Source organism: Haliotis asinina, chromosome 12 (genome assembly GCF_037392515.1).
Source record: "Haliotis asinina isolate JCU_RB_2024 chromosome 12, JCU_Hal_asi_v2, whole genome shotgun sequence".
NCBI classification, from domain to species: Eukaryota; Metazoa; Mollusca; class Gastropoda; order Lepetellida; family Haliotidae; genus Haliotis; species Haliotis asinina.
Window position 1 is genome coordinate 5,605,771 of NC_090291.1, and position 23,708 is coordinate 5,629,478.

At 42.2% G+C, this 23,708-nt stretch overlaps 1 protein-coding gene across 1 annotated transcript; it reads left to right on the forward strand.

Moving 5' to 3' along the window:
• The first annotated feature begins 3,244 nt into the window (after window positions 1-3,244).
• Window positions 3,245-23,417, forward strand: LOC137258691 (mucin-22-like). Its single transcript, XM_067796383.1, has 5 exons — window positions 3,245-3,388; window positions 14,338-14,445; window positions 15,813-16,277; window positions 22,558-22,683; window positions 23,056-23,417. Exons 1-5 carry the CDS (start codon window positions 3,289-3,291, stop codon window positions 23,415-23,417), a joined length of 1,161 nt encoding a protein of 386 aa, XP_067652484.1. The 5' UTR covers window positions 3,245-3,288.
• The last annotated feature ends 291 nt before the right edge of the window (window positions 23,418-23,708 follow it).

Sequence of the window (23,708 nt, forward strand, 5' to 3'; positions counted from 1 at the left end):
TACGCGTGGTAGAGTGACAAACTGGGAAAACGAGTGCAAACAAGAATTGATACTGTGAAGTTCAATGTCAAATGTTCAGCGTGAACGTGCCGTTGCTATGCTACAAACGTGTATGTCTGTAGCTGAGTGTGATGGGATCCAGTTCCGGGGCAATCCATACTCTATGGACACGGCTGCAATTAACGGGCTCCACAGCTGATCGTCCCCGTCCTGCAAGAGCAAGTGTAACGTCACAAGCGGAAGACCGCTTTATTGTGTTACGTTACAATCGATTTGTTACTGCAACATCCACCAATATTGAAACGTTCCAAGGTCGCGTGCCTGCGCCAACCACACACTATTCGTCACACGTCATTGACCTACTTATATATTTGGGGTGATCTGTACTCAATTACAGTAATCAGAAACATGATTAACCAGAAAGTGTTTGGCAAAACTACACAGGGTTACCAAAGCCAGTTGGTCAGAGTAAAATGTCAGTATCTGGTCTGACCATCATAAACATCGATAACAGCTCAGCAGCGGTGGCCCATAGAAGAAGTTTTTTGACGCATGTTTTGATACTCTTGTTGACGTGATACATGCAGTTATTGTAATGTTTGAAGTGGTGGATTACGCAAGCGCAAGCGGCGATCACGAGTATTCCATGCATGTTTAATGGGGCACAAATCGGGTGGTGAAGACCAAGATAATACCTTAACGTTGTTCTTCTGGTGGAAGTCTTGTCACGCATGTGCAACGTGAGGTGGATTAATCGTTGATGTTAAGGGAACTATGCGACATTGAACTGGTCTTCTGGCAAGGAGCGTGGCTTTCAACGTCCAGATTGCGCACTGTCTGGTCAGAGATTTGGTGCAGTCGTGGGATTTGGATTGCTGTGGATGATGAGCCCGTGGTATTTGACTGAAAATGTCTCAACCGGATGTTACGATCCGGGGCGGAGATGGCAACTCAAGGCCGACCTGATCTGAGTCTATCAATAACACTCCCAGTATTGTTGTGTTGGGTCCATGTGGACATGCTGAAGTGCCTTGCCACCTCACGCCGAGATGCCAATCCTATGTAAACGGCCGATGGCCGTATGTGCGTCTTTTCATTCACTTGTCTTCTACTTCACTTAAAGCAATGCATGAGGAGTATCACTGATGTACGGCTTCTAAAAACCGAGTCATAGGCTTCAACTCAGGGAGATACACAATTTCACTATGCACGTACGTTTCATAAAGGGTGTGACTTAGCGATTCACTACAATCTGAATGTAACGTTACGATTTTGTTAAATTATCTTTTTTCAAACGCATTGTCGTCGGCATCCATTCTCCCACATGTTGGGATGGAGTAATGGATTGGTTTGTGTATTATATTGTCCTGAACTTTTTCCCCCTTATGTCAGGTGTCTCTTTTTTCCTTTCTTTTCGTAAATATGAAATGAGTCATAGCAGTCTATTGTAGTTTGCCATCAATGATTGCTCCAAGATATTTGCATTCAGTTACGTTTTCCACTGGTTTATTTGTAATCTCCAGAGGTGATGGCATACTGTTTTTGGTTCTAAAATCTATAATACGTTCTTTGTCTTATTAACATTCAAGTGAAAATAGTTACTTTCGCACCAGTTTACAAAGTCCTTGAGGTAATTTCTGTAAGGAAGTTTGCATTGGCACCGGGATGACATTTAATGTCTTCCCTACTGATGGAACACTATGAGTGAATGAAAAAAACATAACTGAATTAGAATATTTACCTGTCTACAAATGACTGTGAAATATCCAGTCTGTCGTATGTACACGTCAACCATGAAACACTATTTCAGCCTTCGACAATACAGTATAAAAATGGACTACAGTTCGCCAACAACTGAAGGTAGATCAAGCAATTATCATATACCTGGGCATTCAGTGTAACAGTGAATAAAGTTGAAGAGTGTCGTCTTGCTCTGAATGTGATGGTGTTTCCCTGATGGAAATCACGTGAATGACTGTGTATTCTGTATTTATCCAGGTACGAGTGAGTGAGTTTAACGTTATATAGCGGTGGTCTGTAAATAAGCGAGTCTGGACCAGACAATCCAGTGATCAATAACATGAGCATCGATCTGCGCAATTGGGAACCGCTAGTCGCCTCTTACGATATCCAGGTATGAGAAACATATACTTACTAACGTCTGTCGTACTTTTGTCTTCATAAATATTCATTTAATCATTACCAATGGCTTGCATGTTATCAATTCTAAACAAAACATAAAACAAAACATTTATTTGCTATATTTATGCCTAACAAACTTTCGCCTGAAATCCAATATTGCTAACATCTACTCCACAACATAAGATTTAGCCTATGGAATGTCAAATTAATTTAGCAGACACGATGACGATTACAAGAGGTATGTCTTTGGGATCCAAACGGGCCCTATCTACCAGCAATACGCATCTAGGTTGTGTGAGATATGAGCGGTCAGGTGTAGGAAAGAATTCCAATGCCACATCACAAGCCTCATCTAAATATGTAGCAAGTGAGAACAACACTTACACACATAGCCCACACAGGAAACAAAACACCTTTAGGAAAATCAAGGTGGTGTGACGAGTCGTGTGTCCCTCAAGACCAAGTGTTTTATTACGGCCATGCTTATGCAAACTTAATTCGACATCACGGGAGACAAGGTGTTTTTGAGGTAAACAGTACGTCGACATGACTCTTAAAACACTTGTTGGAGCGTTTTACATCACGATTTCTGAAACTGACAATGTATAGTCACCCGTCTTGGCACGTGCTCTTAGGGGAATATCTTTCTGTAAGGTAGCACTGTTTTTGTATCAACACCATAGTATTACTCTTCTGACAGAGATTAGTAATGAAAACCTTTGAACATTATCAAGACCACTCTATATGTACATCAATTAAGAAAACGTCTCACAAGACACAATAGGGACAAGTTTCTTTATGTACCACGAGGATTAAATCACGTGCGATAATTCTTTCTTCTAATGATAACCACTGATGCCTTCAGCAAAGGCTCGATTAGACACAGACTGTAATGAAAACGACCAACACTCTGGGGCATAAACAGGCCACTGAATACTTATAGAGCGCAACTGAAAACGAACAATGCTGTAACCCAAGAGACATCTAAAACAGAGCACAGTCCACTGGTATTGATTGCATCTGGGGGAGTCTTGACTATACCGATGGAGAGGCGGAGACAGGGTTGGGGGAGCTTTAGATGTGGACTTTTCTGACAGAGGGCGATTCCAACACGATTGTTGGGACTAAGATGACTTGCGTTGAGTAATGTTAGTTTTCAGAATATCCCTTTTCGAGATGTCCCCAACGATGAAGGTTCTGCTTTACTTATATATCCTGGTCGTGTACACACGTCTCACATTGGGGGGTAAGTTGCAGACTTTTTACATTTACCAACGAAATTTACTTTTTGGATAAACATAGATGACATGGATTTTGAGACTGGCTAAAGTTTCACAGCAGCACTATTGCAGAGATATTGTGACTGAAAATAGTTATAAATTCATGGAACATACACAAATGTCGAATACCTGTCGAGGAAGGAGGGTAAAACCAATTAATATATAACAGTAATGAGAATTAGAATTGACATACGTCTCTAACGCAGGATTTCAAATTAACGCAATCCGGTATATAAACTGGTTAAGTATCACCTGGAACTGAAGGTAGATGACTATACCAGGGAGCATCTCCTTATCCACTGGCGATTGTGCTGACATATATGTAGAGTTTACAAATATGTCATCGGTGTCTACCTATTTCTCGTCTGTGACGTAGGAATAAAACTGTTTATGCAACGAAAGAAAAGAGTATATGAATCATGCATTCGCGATAATTATTCTACGGTGGCGAAATTAGGTTGGAACTTGACAACAGAACAATCTATGCTGATTCTAAGATGCGACCCTAAGGGTGTGGTTGTAAGGTTTATATTGATATCATGATATCGTTATTTGCCGGCATGGATTATATAACATAAAATAGAGCCACAAGACGCTTAAAGTTGAACAAGAACAGGTGTGTGAATCAAGTCATTTGGTCACCTGGGCGATCGCACGTGCTTTGGAATGCAAGCACAAGGGATTTTCCATACTGGAAACCCACCACTGTTGCGCGTTTAATGATCAAGCAGGCAAAATACGACCCACATATTAGCAACATGACCTGGTCATAGGGGTTAATGCTGGATTATCTGCTGCAGGAGTTACACGAGGGTGGGATGTAGTCGTCTGGCAACACACAGCTTCAAGGCCCGTGTGGGGTGGTGGTCATTTGTTTCAGCACAGGTACCGTTGCAGATCGCCCGAGGCCTGGGGCACCACATGTGACGTTACATGAAGACGACGTCTCTATTAGACCACCCATGCGCCCCAGTGGGAGTGGGGAAGATCGCAGCTGTGTTCGTGATTGTAACCTGTATGATGTGGACAGTGTAATGGTTTGCGGTGCATTTTGTGCTAGTGGTCGATCGGAATTGACTGTCATCAAGGGATTTAATGCAATACAGTATGATGGGATTTAACCCAAGTCCTTCAGGAATTCACACAGTTACGTGATGTGTGACAGAAAAGACTGCAAGTAGGTTTTGTATGAAGGTCGAGCTCGACCAGAAACATTGCATACACATCAAGAGATCATATATGCATCAAACGGATCACCCTGGATCAAGTACCTTTTGGTGGAGGTGTTGAACGTGCGGGCTTCCCTCACTTAAGCAGTATACACAAAAGGGGAACAGACTTACTGTCCAACGTATTGCCCTGCTTGTTATCAGTAGAGAGATGAGGTCTGTCTTGAAATAAACAGATAGCTACACGTTCGGCAAATATCGGCAAAATGTTCGCTGCGGGGTCGCAACCCTGACAAGGGAGAAACAAATGCATAGATAGATGCGCAAGCTTACTCCCTCGTGGGATACCAACCAACTGCAAGCCTCAGATAACCTTTCTAGCATTTCAGGACTGGTCAGGATACAAACTCTGTAATGCTGCATGAAAGCAGTTTAGTAAATAAAGCCTCCACAACTCTGGGGTGCTGGTCTTTCGTTTCAGCACGTCTTTCTCGGCTGGCTATTCATGTACAGCTCCCTGACTACATTAGGTTGATGTCTGTGAAACAATTTATTGTTAATCTTCTATGATAATTTGTTTGGTTTCATGAAGAAAGCTTGATGGGTCTGTAGTTTCCCTTGTTCTTTGACCCTTTTTTCTCGTCTTTGCTCATGAAGGTGCTTTCAGGAGACTAGGTTTGAATCTCCTCTAGCACTCTGTGGTATTCTGCTTGGTAATCTTGAACCCATGACAGTGACGCTGTCTCGGGGTTGTATTTCGTTTTATGGTCACCCGATTGTTCCTGCCTAGGTTCTTCTGAGTCTAGTGGGTTTCTTGTCAGCATTTAATGTTTAAGACTGTCATTCAGTATACAAACGCTGAAATAACCTTGGGAATAATATGGGCGATTTCCATCGATGAATAGCCTGCTGTTACTTTTAGATAGAGTGATATTCGACCATAACAGGCTGTTGGTGAAATCACAGAAAACGAATTTGAGCTGACCCGACATGCTGTCAACTGTATGTTCTCAACTGTATAGCGTGTTAAACGGACTCGCTATTCTCGAAAACGTCCCGTACATATTGAAAGTATATATACATACACAATAATGATTCAATATGTACAAACCAGGAGTGTTGTATTAGTAAGGTGATACTGCTTTAGATTTCACGCATCATGATCGATGCATAAAATGGTTTACATTTCAGAGCATGGTTTATCAACGTGTGTAGAACTGACTGGTTTTCCATAACAAACGTGGCAACGGTCTACGCTTGGCTTAACAACCTAATGCAGTTCTGGCAGAATCAATTCAATTTCACTGTGTGAGACTACGGGATGGAGCGTGACTTTGAAAGACACGCGTCGAGTGATAAGTCGGTCCAGGTTCTCTTGCCACATGTACTAGAAGATCTGACGCATCATGAAAGAGATTGGCGCACCGATTCCGCAGGATATGGCAGTAAACAATCCATATCATTGGCTGGCTTATTTGTGGGGAATTTAAAATAAATGCGAGGACAGTCTATTCGCGTTTGCCGGGTCAGAAGCACAGGTTGACCATTCCCACCATTCACAACATGCTTCTCACGGAAGCCAACAAGGAGCTGATGAAAGAAGGGGGTTATTGTATCGGTATGTCGTGACAAGAGAGTGGAACGATGATTACATGGCTTTCGACAACAAGAACTACTGTGCTTGGAGGTTCCAAGGGGAAAATGTTTATTGCTGGACAATTTGAAATTGTTTTTTGCTTGAACAATTCAGTTCAATGTATGTGTGGGCCATGCTGGGCCAAGAGCTATAAAGCGCCTTCATGGCACGCTGGAATACACGCTAGACTATGTCTTCGGCATGCGACTGTACATGGCTCCGAGCGACATGCAACTGAGGATGAACAGACTGGTGGAGTGCAACAACTTCGCTACCGGTGATCAAAAGTTGGGCGTGAACCTGGACATCAGAAACATGATTGGACTCATGCAGCAGCAGATAAGGGGCCTCCTGGCACCACCCTTGACACCGGAAGTAGCAAACCCACGACGACAGCAGCCTAATCCGCTCACGTGCATGCAAACAATGAAGAGCACATCGACTGCAAAATAGTGGTTGTGGTGGCTTGTACTTCATTTGGTTACAAAACTTCCTTAGCGGTATAGCTGTGGCCACGATAAAAACCCAAAGGTTTTGACTGCGCCACATGACTGTTTTCGGTGCAGGCTCAACATCCATGAGACGGTGCTGCTCAGGTTATTGGTAATCTTTGAAATTTCATTCATCTCGCATGAGGTTGACATGGTTAACTGTAGCGCCGGCACAATTCATCCCCGGCACAATCCGACTGGCATTTAACATCGCTTTGACACCCAACAGCGACAAACACATACTCGTACGGAACCTCGGTCATGCAATCATCAAGAAAACCACAATCAAAATAAGCAGGAACAATGAGCTGATCATCGACTCACAGGGACGTCAGGAGAAGCTTTGCTGAAGACGATAACGATACGTATCAAGACATATGTACACTGAACTGTAAAGTGACTCGGTTGTGCATGGGGTACCAGCATGACCAGCTCGACAAGATCCTGACATCTGAAAAAGCCATCATAGAAGCGTATGGGATCTGATTTTGCATGCCGCTTCAAGTTGCTTGAGGGACACGCGCTGTTTTACCAGGCCGTGTTGGGTGACAGACTGAAATACAATCTCAAGTTCTATGACTACAACAATGTCGTGTGCACTCAAAACCGCGATGCTGGCACTTACGCCATAGACAGGATCTCGCTGGATGTTGTCAAAGAGCTGGATATATCCTCCGTCCAAATCAGGGATTGCCTGATCACCAAGTGCGCACTGTGGCTGGATGTGTGATCCACGAACGAGGATCAGTTGCATGATAGTGGACGCGTTGACATTGACAGTAAGGAAATCACCATCCGAGGGCAAATTAAATAAATTTGTATGTGAATTAGGACGAGCAACTCAATATAGACAATGGAAGATTCGTGCAAGCCATCTATTGATTTACCCTGTGGCCCGCACTCCATGATCAGGAAGACCGCTTTTACGCTGGACATGCTGGAGGGATACTATTGGGATGTGTTATTATTTGTCCTGCTTTGCATGGCAACACAACCTACACGGGGAGACGAAGAGAGCGTGGGTGATGACGGACCCGGACGTGCACGAAGTCGATCCGGGAATTCGTCTGCAGCACTGGTTTCACGCTTACCTCAACAGGTTCATCTGGGGTGAGTGAGTGAGTGAGTTTAGTTTACGCCGCACTCAGCAATATTCCAGCTATATGGCGGCGGTCTGTAAATAATCGAGTCTGGACCAGACAATCCAGTAATCAACAACATGAGCATCGATCTGCGCAATTGGGAACCGATGACATGTGTCAACCAAGTCAGCGAGCCTGACCACCCGATCCCGTTAATCGCCTCTTACGACAAGCTGAGTCGCATTTTATGGCAAGGTTCATCTGGACGACTGCAGTTCCAACAAGGAAATCTTGCAAAGGAGAACCATGCTGTTGTACCTGGCCTTCTTGGGTTGACAGACGAAACACTGCATTTGGGTGCTTACTCAGAAATTCAACTCGGTGTTGAAAGACTTACGGGAACAGACACGATGGGTTTTAGCTAGTGCGTAGAGCTCAGGTCACAAATCAGTTGAGCTCGGACAGTCCTTGTATGGGTGACCGTGTTTGGCAATCTGACTCCTGAGAGTTTCGAGGAATTTGGTCCTGCCCCGCAACGAAGCACATTTCAGATTGTGTCGAACAATCTTGGCATGCTCAAACTTGCTTTCATCTTGAGTCTTGACATGCATCACCAGAGAATCATCCGATAAATTATCATAATTATTATTACTCTTTCAACTGCTTAAAGGCGCTTTGGTTTGCCTTCATCACTGGATGTCCATCACAATTGCACGTCGTATTTTCAATCTCTACTTCCTGGGGATCATACAACGCCTGCTGCCTACTAGGTGCATCGAGTTTATGTGACTTTTCCATCCATATGAGGTACCTACTTACTGCTGGGTGGACTGGGACACATAGTCGCAGTACTTCGTCAAAGGTGTACTGCACGTTGCTGTACCCACACGTATGTGTTTGCATGTATTCATGTGGTCACCATCTGGTCATATACCAACGGATTCGTGGATTCTTTCAAGTGCACAGGGTCGTGTACTGTATACCAGGGGGTGTGGCAACACTGAAAGAGTCTGAACACAAAGATAACTAAATGTTTATTGTGCTCATTAAAATTCTGGCAATCTGATTGGTTATCTGGGAACAGTTCTTTTGATTTCATTTCCCAATGAATCTTAAAAGCTAAGCCACGCCCACCGAAGCCTACTACTTTCGGACCTGAGGAATATCGGGGAATACCTTTACACGGCGAGGGAATTCACTTGCAGTCAGGTACCCTAATGAACTTTGGATATACATTGAAGTGTTACATTGTGGTTAACATAAACAAACAACTCAAAATTATCCGTGAACGTTAATAACGTTGTAACGCCTCGACAAGAGCATGCGCACGATGGAACATCAGTTCATGGCATCGCAATCCCAGTCACATCACAGCCTCTTTCCACTTGCGCAAAGACTGCTGCCACTAACAATCTCAGTTCCACTAACTTCATGTCGTCGGCCTTCATTTCCAATTCTCACTTTTCAAACCAGTTCGCTGGTAATAATTCAAATGTTTGAACTTGAAACTTTGCTGTTACCGGAACGCGTCACGTTGTGTTGTTCCGTTCTGATTCGCCACCCGATGTTAGCTTGGTTGATTGACAGCTGTTTGGGGGTGCTCTATGCTGATTATCTAATGGTTTGGTAGGCGTGTCATTTTATGTAAATGAGTCACCTGAGTCATGTCACGCCATTACCGAATTCTTACACCGAAATTGTTAATCGGAGGTAACAAAGATACCTGCTTCGATGAATTTGATTATTTCTTTTGATTATGTTTAAAGAAATATTGTTGAAAGCCTATAGTATTTGTTGTTGAATTTAATTACACCCAGTCACAGGTGGGCGTGATCCCGGCACCTCCAAGCTCGTTGCATTACGCGGCTGGCGCCTCCGCGCCCCCTAGTACATAGAAGATAAGTAGAACTGGCACTTCGATTCTAAAGTTGTTTACTACAGCCTCTGAAGTGTATGCTAGACACAGCAAGCAGTCACTTTACCACTACCATAGTTGAGAACACCTACAGGTATTGTCTGTGTGTTATTACTTGTGTGTATCATTTATTCAGTGGCGGTCTTCTCAGCCAGGTTATTTTCAGACCCGTGGGAACAAAGCTACAAACATTAATTATACAAAACAAACATAGAGCTTACACCCGATTGGTTGTCGCATTCCTACAAATATCGATTATGCAAAACCAGTATCATCTGACTGACTGTCGAAGTCCTACGGAAATTAATCATGCAAAGTCACGGTTGACTAGAGAAACTGATAACTTTTCTACCTGCCACACCCCTCATTCCCCACCCACCCACCCCTCGCAGGTAGCTGGAAGGGTAAAGGCTTGTCTTGCAGACAAAGCGCCTCACTGCATTGAACTGCGAGTTTGAATTCCTCGTGACTTGGCTCAACTATCAAACTACTTCTGAGATTATTTGGAAAACTTTCGCAAAGGTGCCAATAAAAGGGGCAAAATATAGCCTGCCTTTCATCCCACTGTGTTTCACGTGCATTTTATTTTGTTTGACTTAAAAATCCTTTGTTACATTATAAGATGGAGTGCAATGAATGGCTCGAACAAATGATGTTGAATAATATAAGCGAGACGAGAGAGAGAGAGAGAGAGAGAGAGAGAGAGACGTGTGGTGCTCGTAGTCAGCGGCAAAGCAAAACAATACTTGGTAGCCATACTATTCAAAATTTACAAAATTCCCGCTGTGTTCACCAGACACACTTTGAGCGCCGCCATTGGCTTGTTGTACCACAGACACGGTATGTTTTTGGCACCAGGTACCTGTGGTGATCATCACAGCAAATCACTGTCAATTTAAAGAAGAAAATAATAATACTAATAATCTACAAGATGTCATCAACGACGAGGGAAGATGACGAAAGCACAGCAGCAGGAGGAGACGAGTCACCAAAAATCCTAAAAAAATAGCCGATAGCAGAACAAGTGGTTTAGGTAAGCACAAAAAAGAAATATTATTACCCATTACGATTATCTTCTGGATTGCTGCAGCCGTCGCCCTGGCAACAGTACGTGTCGCTGCGATGATTTCCCGTAATAAACAACAACAACCAAAACCAGATGCGGACACAACCACAATTAGAAGTAAATCCACACATTATGCTATAAATAAACAAAAACATTATTTTATACACGCATTGTCGGAAGGAAAAACATTCGTTAAACGATGCATATCATGTCGGTAAGTCTAGCCGTAGGCTACACTTGTTTAACAAAAGTGGTCTCAAACATCCAACGATGAAACTCGATTTCAACATGCGGGACATGGGTATGCTCATCGGGAATTAAGGGATGACGATGACCACTGAGGACAAGCAATCATACCAGAAGGTATAAACACATATAGAATATCGGCTACGAATGTGATGATGGTTGGCTTGACTTTAGTCAACGCCCTTGCCTTTTCCAGCAGCAAATATGTTTTCTCAAAATTATGAACGATGAATCTGATCGAAGTAAACGCAGACCAAAAGCGGCAAAATATGACCATAGAAAAACCGCAGGCTTTGCAAGCCGAGTACACAAAAAACAGAGAATATATTTCATCAACGATCGACTCACGCAAAATTTTACGGTGCAAGAACTTTCAAGAATTTCCAGGACACGCCGAGTGCTAACTGCTCACCAGAAAAGACTCGAACCCCTCAGGAACAAACCCATGCTTTCTCACTATTACTCGGGCAGCAAAATCGGGAGCTGATTTTAGTCACGCTGGGTCTAGTCGCAACCGCACGCGTGTTAATCGCAAAACAATTAGACAAAAAATATATACTGACGGACAAAAGAATCTTTCCCTTATAAAATGCACTCTGAAATAATCTCAGGACGTTTTCAAACGTATATACTCGAAATGAAGGTGACACACCAGGCAGTGTGTTCTTGGCAGACGACTGCTCACAAACGCACGCTGGTTAAGGTTTGTGTGAGAAATTTTGAAAATCACGTGCATTGCGGGTTCATGAAAGTTGATGTACAAACTAGGTATAAATAAGGTGGCACACGACAGAAGGACATACGATGCAACAGAAAAAACACATAAGACATGCCACGGTTATCACCAGCACAACGCGATAGAGTTATTGGTATGCTGCAGATCCGAACCACAACAGGCCAGGTAAAGAACGTTTGAATGCTCTGTAGCCACAACCAGGAACCTTCGCCAGCGGTATCAGCATACTGGTCAGACGTCAGAACCCGATCAGGAAGACCACGGGTAACAACAGCGCAGGAAGGCCGGCAACTGAAAATCTTGCACCTGCGAAATCGCTTCATGACGGTGACGTCAACAGCGGCAATGGCATTAGGTCAACCCGTGAGCCGAAGGACAGTTGCACGACGACTACGTGCCTGTGGTATCAGAGCCTGTCGACCATACCGGGAACAGTGCTGACGGATAGACATCGCCAGTTGCGACCACTTTGGGCCAATCAAGTTCGGCGCTGGCAGTTACGTGACTGGCGGAGGGTAGTGTTTTCCGACGAAAGCAGATTCTGTTTGTCAAGGGGCGATGGAAGAGTAAGAGAGTACAGAAGGAGGGGTGAACGTACACTTCGATGTTGCATACAGGAGGTGGAGCCCTACGGGGGGAGAGAGCGTCCTAAACGCATTCTACACGGGTGATCAAAGATGGATATGTATAAACATGAAATAGTAGGAACTAAAATCAAAACTCACCGAGACGGCTGCTTTTTTCAACGACGCCATGTTTTGCTGCGTGGGTTTCCGCTCGCGACCGACAAATCACGGAACGGAGCCGAACAATTTCCGAAGATGGCCGAGCGTGTTTCTAGTATGACCGACATTGCTTCCGATAGGGACGATGTGTTTCTGTTATTACCGCTAAAATACCGAAATGGCTGCAATTGTTGCGTGATTGGCTGCGTTTGTTTACATTTGAGATGGAATTCCTTCAAATTTGCTGAAGTTCCTTTAATTACAGAGTCTCCATTTGTCGTCAGTCAGTCAGCGGATAAGGTTCAAGCTGTTCAACATCTTTTTCAACGCCATTCACGAACCTCAGTACCCACAGTATCTTCAATCTCTACTTTCATTTCACAAGCCAAGTTACAACCTGCATTCTACCGATCAAAGGTACTAATCTCTACTAGACACTCAGATAAAATTAGATGAAAGATCTTTCATAGTCACTTTCCCACTCTATGGAACTCATTACCTCTCTTTATTATAACCAGTACTCCACAAACTATGATATGTTCCATTTTTAACTAACACTACCTCTCCAGAGCAGTCTCTTCTACACAATCAAGCTGAATTTAGTTTATTTACCGAGTGCATATATCAGTTTTAAATATGGCACTAATGGACAGTTACAGTTTAATAATGACTTACCGATTTTTCAAAACATTATACAGGAGGTGTTTGGTAAAACCACAGAGGACTATGAAAGTCATGTGGTCAGAATAAAATGCCACCATTAAAATGTAAAGTTGCCACCTCCATGAGCCTTGATAAGAGCTTAACAGCGGGGACCATAGGAAAATGGGATTGCTATCTTGAGGAATGTATGATAACATTGCTGAAGTGCTGTGTGCAGTTATTGTGCTGTCTACGCGCAGGCATCGATCAGGTGTATTCTATGCATGTCGATGTTCAGTGGGAAAAATCGGGTGACTGAGAACGGCATGGTAACACCTGAACATTGTTTTGTTGAAGGAAGTCCTGGAAAACACGTGTAACGTGAGGTCGAGCATTGTCTTGCAGGAAAGGTCAACAGTTCCTGTTGAAGAAGCGAACGACATGACGTTGCAGAATCTCGTCTTAACACCGAATGTTTTTCAGGCGCACATTTTGACAAGGTTTGAAAAGTGAATGTGCGTGGTCCTGGATCTGCGTAAAAATAAAATCACACAAATATGGAATATTTCATTTCCTGCCCGTTGGTATTAATGTAGCTGCGACCACCTCAGGGGTTTGGGACACAGACACTGTTAAATCGTGTCCAAAACTTTTGTATGTGTTACAACCCAGGGAATGTCTCCGTTGTTATTGTGCACCAATAAAAACACTTTGCTACGATCTTTCATTTAATTTGTCATATTTCCGAAACGCGTGAGCGAAGAAAATACAGCATGTTGTCTGAACGCCATAAGTGTATATGAAATGGATTTATGCGCTAATGCATAACGTTATACCCTCAACATTTAAAATGTCCCATAATAAATATCCAAAATGGAATTTCTTGAGTGACGTCATGCGTCGACTTAGTGGTCAACATTTTATGTTTTGTGTAAAGAGGGTTGAATTCTGACATAGAAGTCAAGACCATTTACACAGTGTGTGTATGTGTGCGTGCGTGCGTGCGCGTGTCAGTGTATAGTCATGTGTTCATGTGTATATATTATGAATGTAGGGCTAACTTATGACTATAGCTGAAATGTTACTCATGTGACCATTAACTCACTCACTAGAGCTTGCATCTCCAAGTGCATTTTTAATGTTTCCAAGAGACCCCGAGTATTACGTCATGTCCAGTGTGACAATAACCATTCATCATTAACTTTAGCAACAACAACGGAAACAACCACTGCTGCAGCTGCTACAAATCAAACTGCAACTACAACCTGGACCACAGGAAGTGATGCCACTACAAATGCAACATCCGGTACACAAGGTGCGTGGGACTTGAATGCTCTTTACACGAAACTATAATAAAATTATTGTTAAAATTGCCATCCAGGTCTGGTGAAATCTAGTTAAGGTCCATGTAACTTATGCATTGTCCAAGGTACTACTCGTCTGTAAAGTATACGAATGTTAGCTTTGTGAAACGCAACAGGACACGTCCATAAAAAGTCTCAAGAAAGTATAGAATGATGGCACATTGTTGTACGTTACCATCTCTCGTTCGAGATAAAAACATGACTTACGCATTTGGAATTGGGTAGTCTCAGCCTCACGCTATATGGGTCGTGACAATTTACACATAACAGATAAGTATAAAGAACGTCACTCTTGGTTGCCACCGATCTGACAATTTCACGTTGTCACAGCGTTGCCACTAAGGTATGCTTTCGTTGTTACAACGTTATTCTATGGACTCTCATGTACGTTGTCACACGGTTGTGACGTGGGGCTGTGAGACGTCATTTTCACGCCGTTCCAATGTTAAAGGTATTTGATGCTAGCGTATTTTACTTGTATTAACCTTCTTAACGTTCTGTTTAACGCTAATAACCTCCCCACAAAGTTGCGAAAACCTGTGAGTTAGACGGGCAGTTCTTAAGACTCCCATTGTTGTGGCAACTGCGGGGGTTGAGTGAGTTAGGTCCTCACTGTATCTTCTTTTTAGGCGATAGTCATAAAGCATAAGCAAACCGCCATTGCTGATCAAGAATTTTCAGTGCAAGACAACATAACAAAGAATACAGACTTGCTTTATACCTCATCTACACCACCTCTTCTCAACAATAACTGCGACCACCTCAGGGGTTTGGGACACAGACACTGCTAAATCGTGTCCAAAACCTTTGTATGCGTTACAAACCAGGGAATGTCTCCGTTTTTATTGTGCACCAATAAAAACACTTTGCTACGATCTTTCATTTAATTTGTCTTATTTACGAAACGCGTGAGCGAAGAAAATACAGCATGTTGTCTGAACGCCATAAGTATATATGAAATGGATTTATGCGCTAATGCATAACGTTATACCCTCAACATTTAAAATGTCCTATAATAAATATCCAAAATGGAATACAGCATAAGCAAACCGCCATTGCTGATCAAGAATTTTCAGTGCAAGACAACATAACAAAGAATACAGACTTGCTTTATACCTCATCTACACCACCTCTTCTCAAGTCGGGTCAATGCACTCGGTTTCTTAGCCCTTGCCGACTGTCGTCCCTGCCCTTTCCCCTCCCACGCCCCGTCCCCCTCCGGCATGTCCTTCCCACGCCACCCTCCTTCACACAGGTACAATATTGCTTACCTACATATTTCACTTTCATATAACAATTCAGATTATTCTTGTTGCAGTGACCATCACGGACGTTGGAACAGATTTGGTGTGGTCCGATGAACATGGACTAGACATGAAGGGACACTGTTCATTCACATTCTCTGTGGGCTTTTGTGGAGCTTTCAGACTGGAGCTGTACCCTGACAAAAACTTCAGCCTACCCAAATACGAGATCTTCATCGATCGTGACAGCTTGCAAAAGTATGAAGTTGGAATTAAGAAATATTGTGATCCCGAGCGTCGTCTGTGCACCAATAACGGTACGGGCACCAGTGGTCTCGAGAACACACCACTTGTCACCTGCAATGATTCCACGTGGACACCGTTTTGGATATCCTGGGATGAGGCAACGGTGAGATTGGGCAAGGGCGACACAGTCGGAACCTTCATGTTGAAACAGGTCAGTGACCCCGAATTCAAGCATATCGACTATGTGAAGATGGGAGCTGACGATACGAACACAAGTGCGAATTACAGATTTGGTAAGTAATATCAGAGACCATATACTTATATCGTCTCTGGTAACATCTAAAACTGAAATCATCAAAAGACTGGAAAGGGTTGAACCAGAGATAATAATCAAATGAACGAATAGAGGCGAAGAAATTAAATTCAACAATTACTAGAATGAGTATCTTGTTACATTCCGTGTCATGTTGCTGTGGTGTTTGGTTCCAGTTCCCAATTGTTAGACTATGAGGACCATAACCACGGGTGATTACTCAGGACGCATTAATTGCCAAAAAATGGAAGTTTGTTTGTTTGTTTGTTTTTTGAGAGGCATATAGAAGTTGGTATTTAGTTGAAAGGCAAATAGTATAGATGACAACTTCATGTTAATTGTGTGTCACAACGTTTCGGGGCTATTCTCGCCCCTTCGTCGGGTGAATTGATACAAAACAAGATACATCAGTGAGTATATATACTAATTTGTACAAGAACCAGTATTGCATGTATACATAGTAAATGAATAAGAAGCATGTGGTGACAGGGCGAGATGTAGGGACAATGGATACATTATTTACACAAGGGAACAGTTTATACAATTTTGGTTAGCAGATGCGAGTAGAAGCCAGTAATGATCCAACTGATTTCTCAGGAACTGGGGACGTACACTGATTGGTTCCTGTTTAGCTGCGGATGTAATAGTCTTATTGTGAAAGAACTTAATAATTTGTGCTTGCGCCCGTTATGGACATTAGTGGTCATTATGGTTGACTCTTGCCAGGCAATGGAGTGAGAAGGGGTTTTGATCATGTGCCCTGAGACAGCGGATTTTTGGTCAATTTTTGTACTGATGTTTTGTACTCCTTCAGTCATGTGTCCAAAGGGCGGGATGTTTCATCTATGTGTGTGGAACCACAATCACGTTGAAGTTTGTAGATGCATTCCCTGGATCTACCTGGAGTGCTAGTAGAGGAAATTTGTCCATTTCCTCTCTGGGTGGTTTTCAGGGTTTTATCAGAGTGTAATGCTGGTTGTTTTCTTTATGAGCCGAATAATGTGGTGACTGATCTGGCCATGGTAGGGTATGTTTATTCTGATAAGAGAAAAGTCAGTTTTAAGAAGGCGTTCATCATGCTTCTGGAAAGTTGAGGCTATAGTGCTTTCTACTAGGTGTTTGGGGTAGCCGGTGAGGTTGACAAATGTTGTTCTACTGTGGTTAGCATTCTCAATACTTTCTTGTCGGACTCTCCGACCCATTAACAAGTATTAGTGTATACAGTATAAATGCAGCGACAGTTTTCTATATTTAAGAACGTCGCACTGGCAGACCTGACAAACCAGATATGACCTGCCGAGAGACGGGTGAGTATGTTAGGAACACTGACTACTAGTGGAAGGGCGGGTTAGTTGAGCCGTTTTTTTATCTTGTTGAATTGGCAGGTAATTTTAATTTTCTCAGTTGATATGCCTGGTATAAATATGTACGTTCTTTTCTTAGAAGTGTTTCATTATTAATATTTAATAGAGATTTTAATTTATGATGATCAGTTTTTTGACAATGTACAGACGGTAGATGTCTTGCTCTAATAGCATCATAAACATTACAAACAAGTAAAAAGTCCACTCCTAGATTGCAAAATGACCAGTTGCGTTCCGTTACAGATATATTTTGCCATCTACCTTCATCGTACTTTAATCTTAGCAATCCACATCTAAATCTAATTATTATTTTACGAAGTTTTCTGTCGACAATACATGATAAATATTTCTCGGGGGCTTAAAGACTTTTAAATTCTTTATAAAGACAATATCGTGAGCTGTTATCTAATATACACGTCCATGACTGGAAAAACATATTGGTTGCCACTGATTTGAATTAATTTATAAGAGAAACTTTATCACCGATCGTCTGGCAAATCCAGACATAACCAAACCCATGTGAAAAAAGAATATTTCTTACATATGAAGCATATATATTATATCCCCAGTGTTCAACGGACATTTGTATTTTGTAGACTTTTGAAATTAATTCTATCCTCATTCATACGTGTGATTTCTAACTAATATTTCAAGGTTGTACAGAAGGCATTAATGACAAGAGGGCACCTTCCAAACTCACCGTAGACAATAGCGGTAGGGGTTTGTGGCGTGACATTTAAAAATCTTTTACAGGCTATCAAGTGGACCTTTTCTAATTGATCAAATTTAAGCATCCCCCATACTTCAGGCCCATACAGTACTATTGGTTGAATCGTCGTATCAAATATTTTTAAAAACACACTCGGATCCAGAATTCCAGTTTTACTGAGGTTAGTAAATACGTCCATTAGAGCCCGTGTACCTCTTAGAGCTAGATCATTAACACAATTTCCCATTTCAAACGTTGAAGAAAATATTACACCCAAATATTTATAAGTATTAACTGTTGTTATTGGCTCATCATTCAAAAAATACTTTTCGTTTCTCGCCTGGCGACCTCCCCTCCTGAAAACAACAATATTAGTCTTACCTAAATTATTTTTTTAAGCCCGCGTGTTCAGAGAAATTATGCAAAATATTAAGTTGGTTTTGTAAACCAGGAATTGTATCAGACACAAGAACAACGTCATCTGCAGACATAAGTAAGATAATTTCTAATAGGTCGGGGAATAACTGTATACCATATTTACCATAATTTGATAATTCATCTGATAAATCATTAATGAATAAAGAGAACAATAGCGGGCTGAGGGCACACCTTTGCTTTAAACTGACCGGAGAGTCAAAGAAGTCAGTAAATCCATTATCATTTCTAACGCAAGCTTTTACAGAGCTATAAATACTCATAACAGCAGTAAACATTTTCCCGTATAATCCCGATGTAAATAAACAATGTCATAGCTTGGATCGGTCAACCGAATCAAAGGCTTTTCTGACATCAATGAAAGCAACATGTAACTTTTTTCGTTTCTTCAGGAGACATTTTTCAATGATACCATGTAAAGTAAAAATATGATCTGTTGTGGAATATCCTTGTCTAAAACCAGCCTGTGTCTCAGGTATTTTATTCCATATATTTCCCCATTTCGTGATACGAACATTTAAAATGGAAGTATATAGCTTGCTTAAAATGCACATTAAAGAGATTCCTCTGTAATTATCTGGATTTGTCCGATGACACTTTTTATGTAGGGGGGTGATTATTGCCTTTGTCCAAGTAACGGGAAAGGTGCCCATGTCAAATATATGGCTAAAAAATTTTTTTTTTCAAAAATGGCATGATAATATGTTCAGACGACTTAAAAAATCCACAATAATTCCATCAATTCCGGCTGACTTCCCATTTTTCAAATGGCTAAGACAAGAACTTATTTCATCTTCAGTTATTAGTGATTCAGGAATGCAATTATCAATCTCATTTAAAGGCTTATGGTCATCAAAGTTATAATCTTTCTCTGTTGTGTCATCAACATGTTTGAATATGCTAAACAAATCTTTAAAATGGTCGTACAGTTTTATCCACAGTACAACATGCGTTACGAGCGTGGTTCATGCATCTTAATTCTCTCCGAAAGATAGAACTATAATGGAGAGATCGGCGGTAGGGGCCTCAAGTGACCTCGACGTCTGTCCAGAGGTTGGCGTAAGTGCACCGACGGTGTCCTTGGATGTGACTGGAATACGGGGGGGTGTCCCTGGGTGTCCTCGATGGGCGTGAGGATCGCCTGTCAGGGCGGGATGGCTTAGTGAATAGGTGGCCGTTCTTACAGTAACCATACAAACCTTTACGTTTTAGATCAGCCAGTGTCTCTCGTTGTTTTTCGTTAAGTCATTAGCAACACCAATGTTAGACATTTGAACTGTTCTCGGTATCTTAAAGTTTCGATTTGTCGTCAGATAACGCAAATTTCGCGATGAGGGGGCGTGGCCTTGTTTGGTTCTTGTTGTTCTTACCAATACGATGCGCACGTATAATATCACTGTCTTGCCAACCCTTAGTGTTGACATGCGTGTTTAATAGTTCCGCAATATATTGCTTGCAAGCCTCAAAAGATTCGTTTTCACGTTCATGACAACCACAGAACACGACATTGTTCCTGTGACTATATGCTTCTAGCCTATCAAGCTCAGTGCCTTGAGAATATACTAGTAATCTCTCCTCTACGTCCTGAAGGCTGCTATGTAGCGCATTTACATCACTATATATCACGCTTTGCTCACACGAGACGTTATCTATACCCTTACGTAGATCCGACATAGCCTTTTCTAGCGTTGAACATTTGTCTGAGAGATTGCTTAGTGTACTCTTAATGATCGTCAGCTCTGTTTTCATGTATTGTCTGATTTTTTTTATTTCGGCTGCAAGGTCGTTTTTCATTAAAGTTATATCTCTCATGGTAACTGTCGGGCCTGGAGTGGTTTCCACGTCGTTAGATAGAAGTATTTGGAGTCTAACCATACTTGCTGCTGTGATAGAACTGCGAGACAACAGTTCACTACAAACATTATACGCTCCACTGCTCATGGTAAAGAGGTCTGTGACGTCACGGGTGGAAACACAGTTGTGTTCAAATGAATGTGACTCAATGAGCTTAAATCCATTGCTAACATGATGATCTATGCATCTGAGTGTCATGGTGGATAGCATTAAGTGTACAGTTAACAATATGATGTACACAGATATCCGGAGCGGCATATCGGACGCAGGTGTAAACGGTGTATATTCCAAGTCAATGGCGACATGTCCCACCTGCTTCGTCCCAGGTGGGTGGACGAAGAGTCCGATCCTAGCTCCGCAGGTCTGTAGATCGATCATAACTTCTCTCAGAACACTTACCAGGTACCTGCGTAGAGGTGCATACGCTTCGAGCCGTCCAGACGTTTCTTGATTTTGCAATTTCAAGAAATTATTTGCTCTGCAGTGAACTGTGTGTCTATTACCAGGGGAGATAATCTGAATCTCTTGTAGGACAGTGATCTTTCCGAATATTTTACTTAAGAGCTAAAATAAAACTAACGCCATATTTTAACATCAACAAAAGTATAATCCTGAACAAAACATTACTGTCAGTTGAGCATTTATGGATAGTCTTTATCGCCAGGGAATCACTAAGCATTCAAGTCTGCAGTGGGGTAAGTTGAGCCACCAGGAGATGGGTCAACTTGCCCCACTTCGTCTGGCTCAAAGTACCCCACATTTAGTCATATTGATATTTTTATCACACTTTAAGAATGCTTGTGTTTAGATGTTTCAAACCTTTCATGAATATACCTAGATAAATGTACTTTACATAACTACTGAGGGGGTCTTAACAATCTGTATACTACAACTTCAGAGAAGAAGTATACCTGATGAATGGAAATCCATTTTGCTCTGTAAAATTTGAATTTACGACTGTGGAGAGAAAACTATCTCCACGTGGTTCATGGCCACTGCAGAAGATGTAGGCCTACTACATGTGACATCAAAGGTCACATGACCCATTTCATGAAGTCAAAAGAGGGGGTGCCTAACCCAGCGGCTAAACTAACCCGCCCTTCCCCTACAAATCTGGACATTGACACTGTAACCAGGATCCCGTCAAGAAGAATGTACCTATCGCGAAACCACTGGCTTCTGGTTAGCCTGTCATATACTGTCTTCTGATGTCTCTCTCACTCATAAAGCTTTGTTGTTGGACTGTCCGAACCTGTTCAGGGAAGGGACATTGTAGTGTAGAAGTATGTTCAATCAGCATGTCAAGAAAACATTCCACTGCCTGTTTGAAACAAAAGCCTCCTGGATCTAACAGTGGAAGAAGCCACTTCAATTCGGTTTTATGAATGGCATCCCTTAGAAATTAGTACCTTTTGGTTCGAGTCCCATCCGAGTTTCGAAACTGCACATTTAGAGTAGAGGGCACTTACTCCGAGAATCTGAGCTTTACTGCGAAAGTGTAATCCCAACTATCATGTGTGTAACATTGAACAATTTGCAAAAGTGGATAGTGTACACCTCAGCTAGGTGGTCTCCTAATAGACGCTGAAAAGCCAAGTATTGTAGCTAAGACACATTGTCGAGCAGCACATGTAGTAACTGAAATTCCGGACAAGGGTCTACGTCTAGCTTGTAGATTCATGTTCTTTAGTCAGTGTTGAGAAAATGTCCGGAGTATTAAGAGTTCTACCCATCCACTAAGCCCAACCGTATGGAGTTAATGAGCCAGTCATGTGTGAAAATCCCATAAAGCAACAGGCGCTGTGCCAGACTGCAACAGCAACTACAACTATTCAACAACAATAACAACTACACTACTGTACTAGTTATCAATTAACTATGGTTATGTTATACATTAGCGACATCAGATGAAGCTGTGGCAGCCGTTCCTGCAGCCGCTACAACTCAGACAGATCGTCTCGTAAAACATGGAGCAGTCATTCCTACAGCTCGGACAGATGGTCCCGTGGAAGCCATAACACCAGGTATTATAACTAACTAAGACTCATTGCTGAGCAACACACATAGTAACTTCAGCTCCGGATTCGGGTCTAAGTCCAGCATGTGGAATATTGTTCCTTGTTCAGAGGTGAGAAAATGACCCAGTGTTAAACGGGTAAACGCCTACGATGTACATTCTTTTTCTCACTGAGACCACACCTTTTGGTACGTCTAAATGTGATGATAAAATCAGACAAACCAGACCAGAAAACACAATATGTTTTAATAACTAACCATCTAATCAAGTATGAGACAGTAACATTTGTCCGTTGGTTCCCGATATTCAATAAAATTCCAGTCCTGGAATTCCATTACACAAGGTGCTCATTAATAATATATATTTATATTTACCTCAGCAGCTACAACGACAACCACAACAACAAAGGCAGGTGATCCAGGAACAGCTACCATAACAAGACAACCCGTTGACACGATGACCACTGACAACTGCAACAATGCACGACGACCTGAGTCAGAAAATCTAGGGATGGTTTTCGAAAGAGCAGCCAACGACACAACAATATCCCCGAGTAACCCCGACGTCGACGAGCTCAGTTCGGCAACTTCCGGCAGCTGCGCCGAGCTGTGCGCATCACGTCAAACCTGCGTGCTGTACAGCATCAACATCACGGGCACCTGCAGGATCACCTCCGAATGTCGTCCTCAAGTGGAGAGAGAGGCTGGCTCGGCAGTTCTGTTCCTCAAGTATTGGGGATGATCTTTGGTCGCCATGATATAGACGGAACACTATTCATCACAAGTCATTTACTTACTTTTATTTTTGGGAAGATCGTTCGTCTATTAGCATCGTCATCGTGCTAGTAGGCAGTGAACGTGTTAGATACATTTCACTTTGATACTCACCCTACATTAAATTGACACACTGTAAAACACCTGTATTGCATAGGCACAGGCTGCACGCGTGAACCGTTCAAACAGTGTTGTGTAATAATGATGGCTGCTATATTGTTCGAAATGTATGACTTCAGATATGTACATTCTATTCAGA

What these genes read in the sequence shown, in the direction of transcription:
- LOC137258691 (XM_067796383.1), top strand. Translation starts at nt 3,289, where the DNA reads ATGTTAGTTTTCAGAATATCCCTTTTCGAGATGTCCCCAACGATGAAG. An exon ending in CACACGTCTCACATTGGGGG is followed by an intron (nt 3,389 to 14,337) that starts GTAAGTTGCAGA and finishes CATTAACTTTAG; the next exon opens with CAACAACAACGGAAACAACC. An exon ending in TGCAACATCCGGTACACAAG is followed by an intron (nt 14,446 to 15,812) that starts GTGCGTGGGACT and finishes TTCTTGTTGCAG; the next exon opens with TGACCATCACGGACGTTGGA.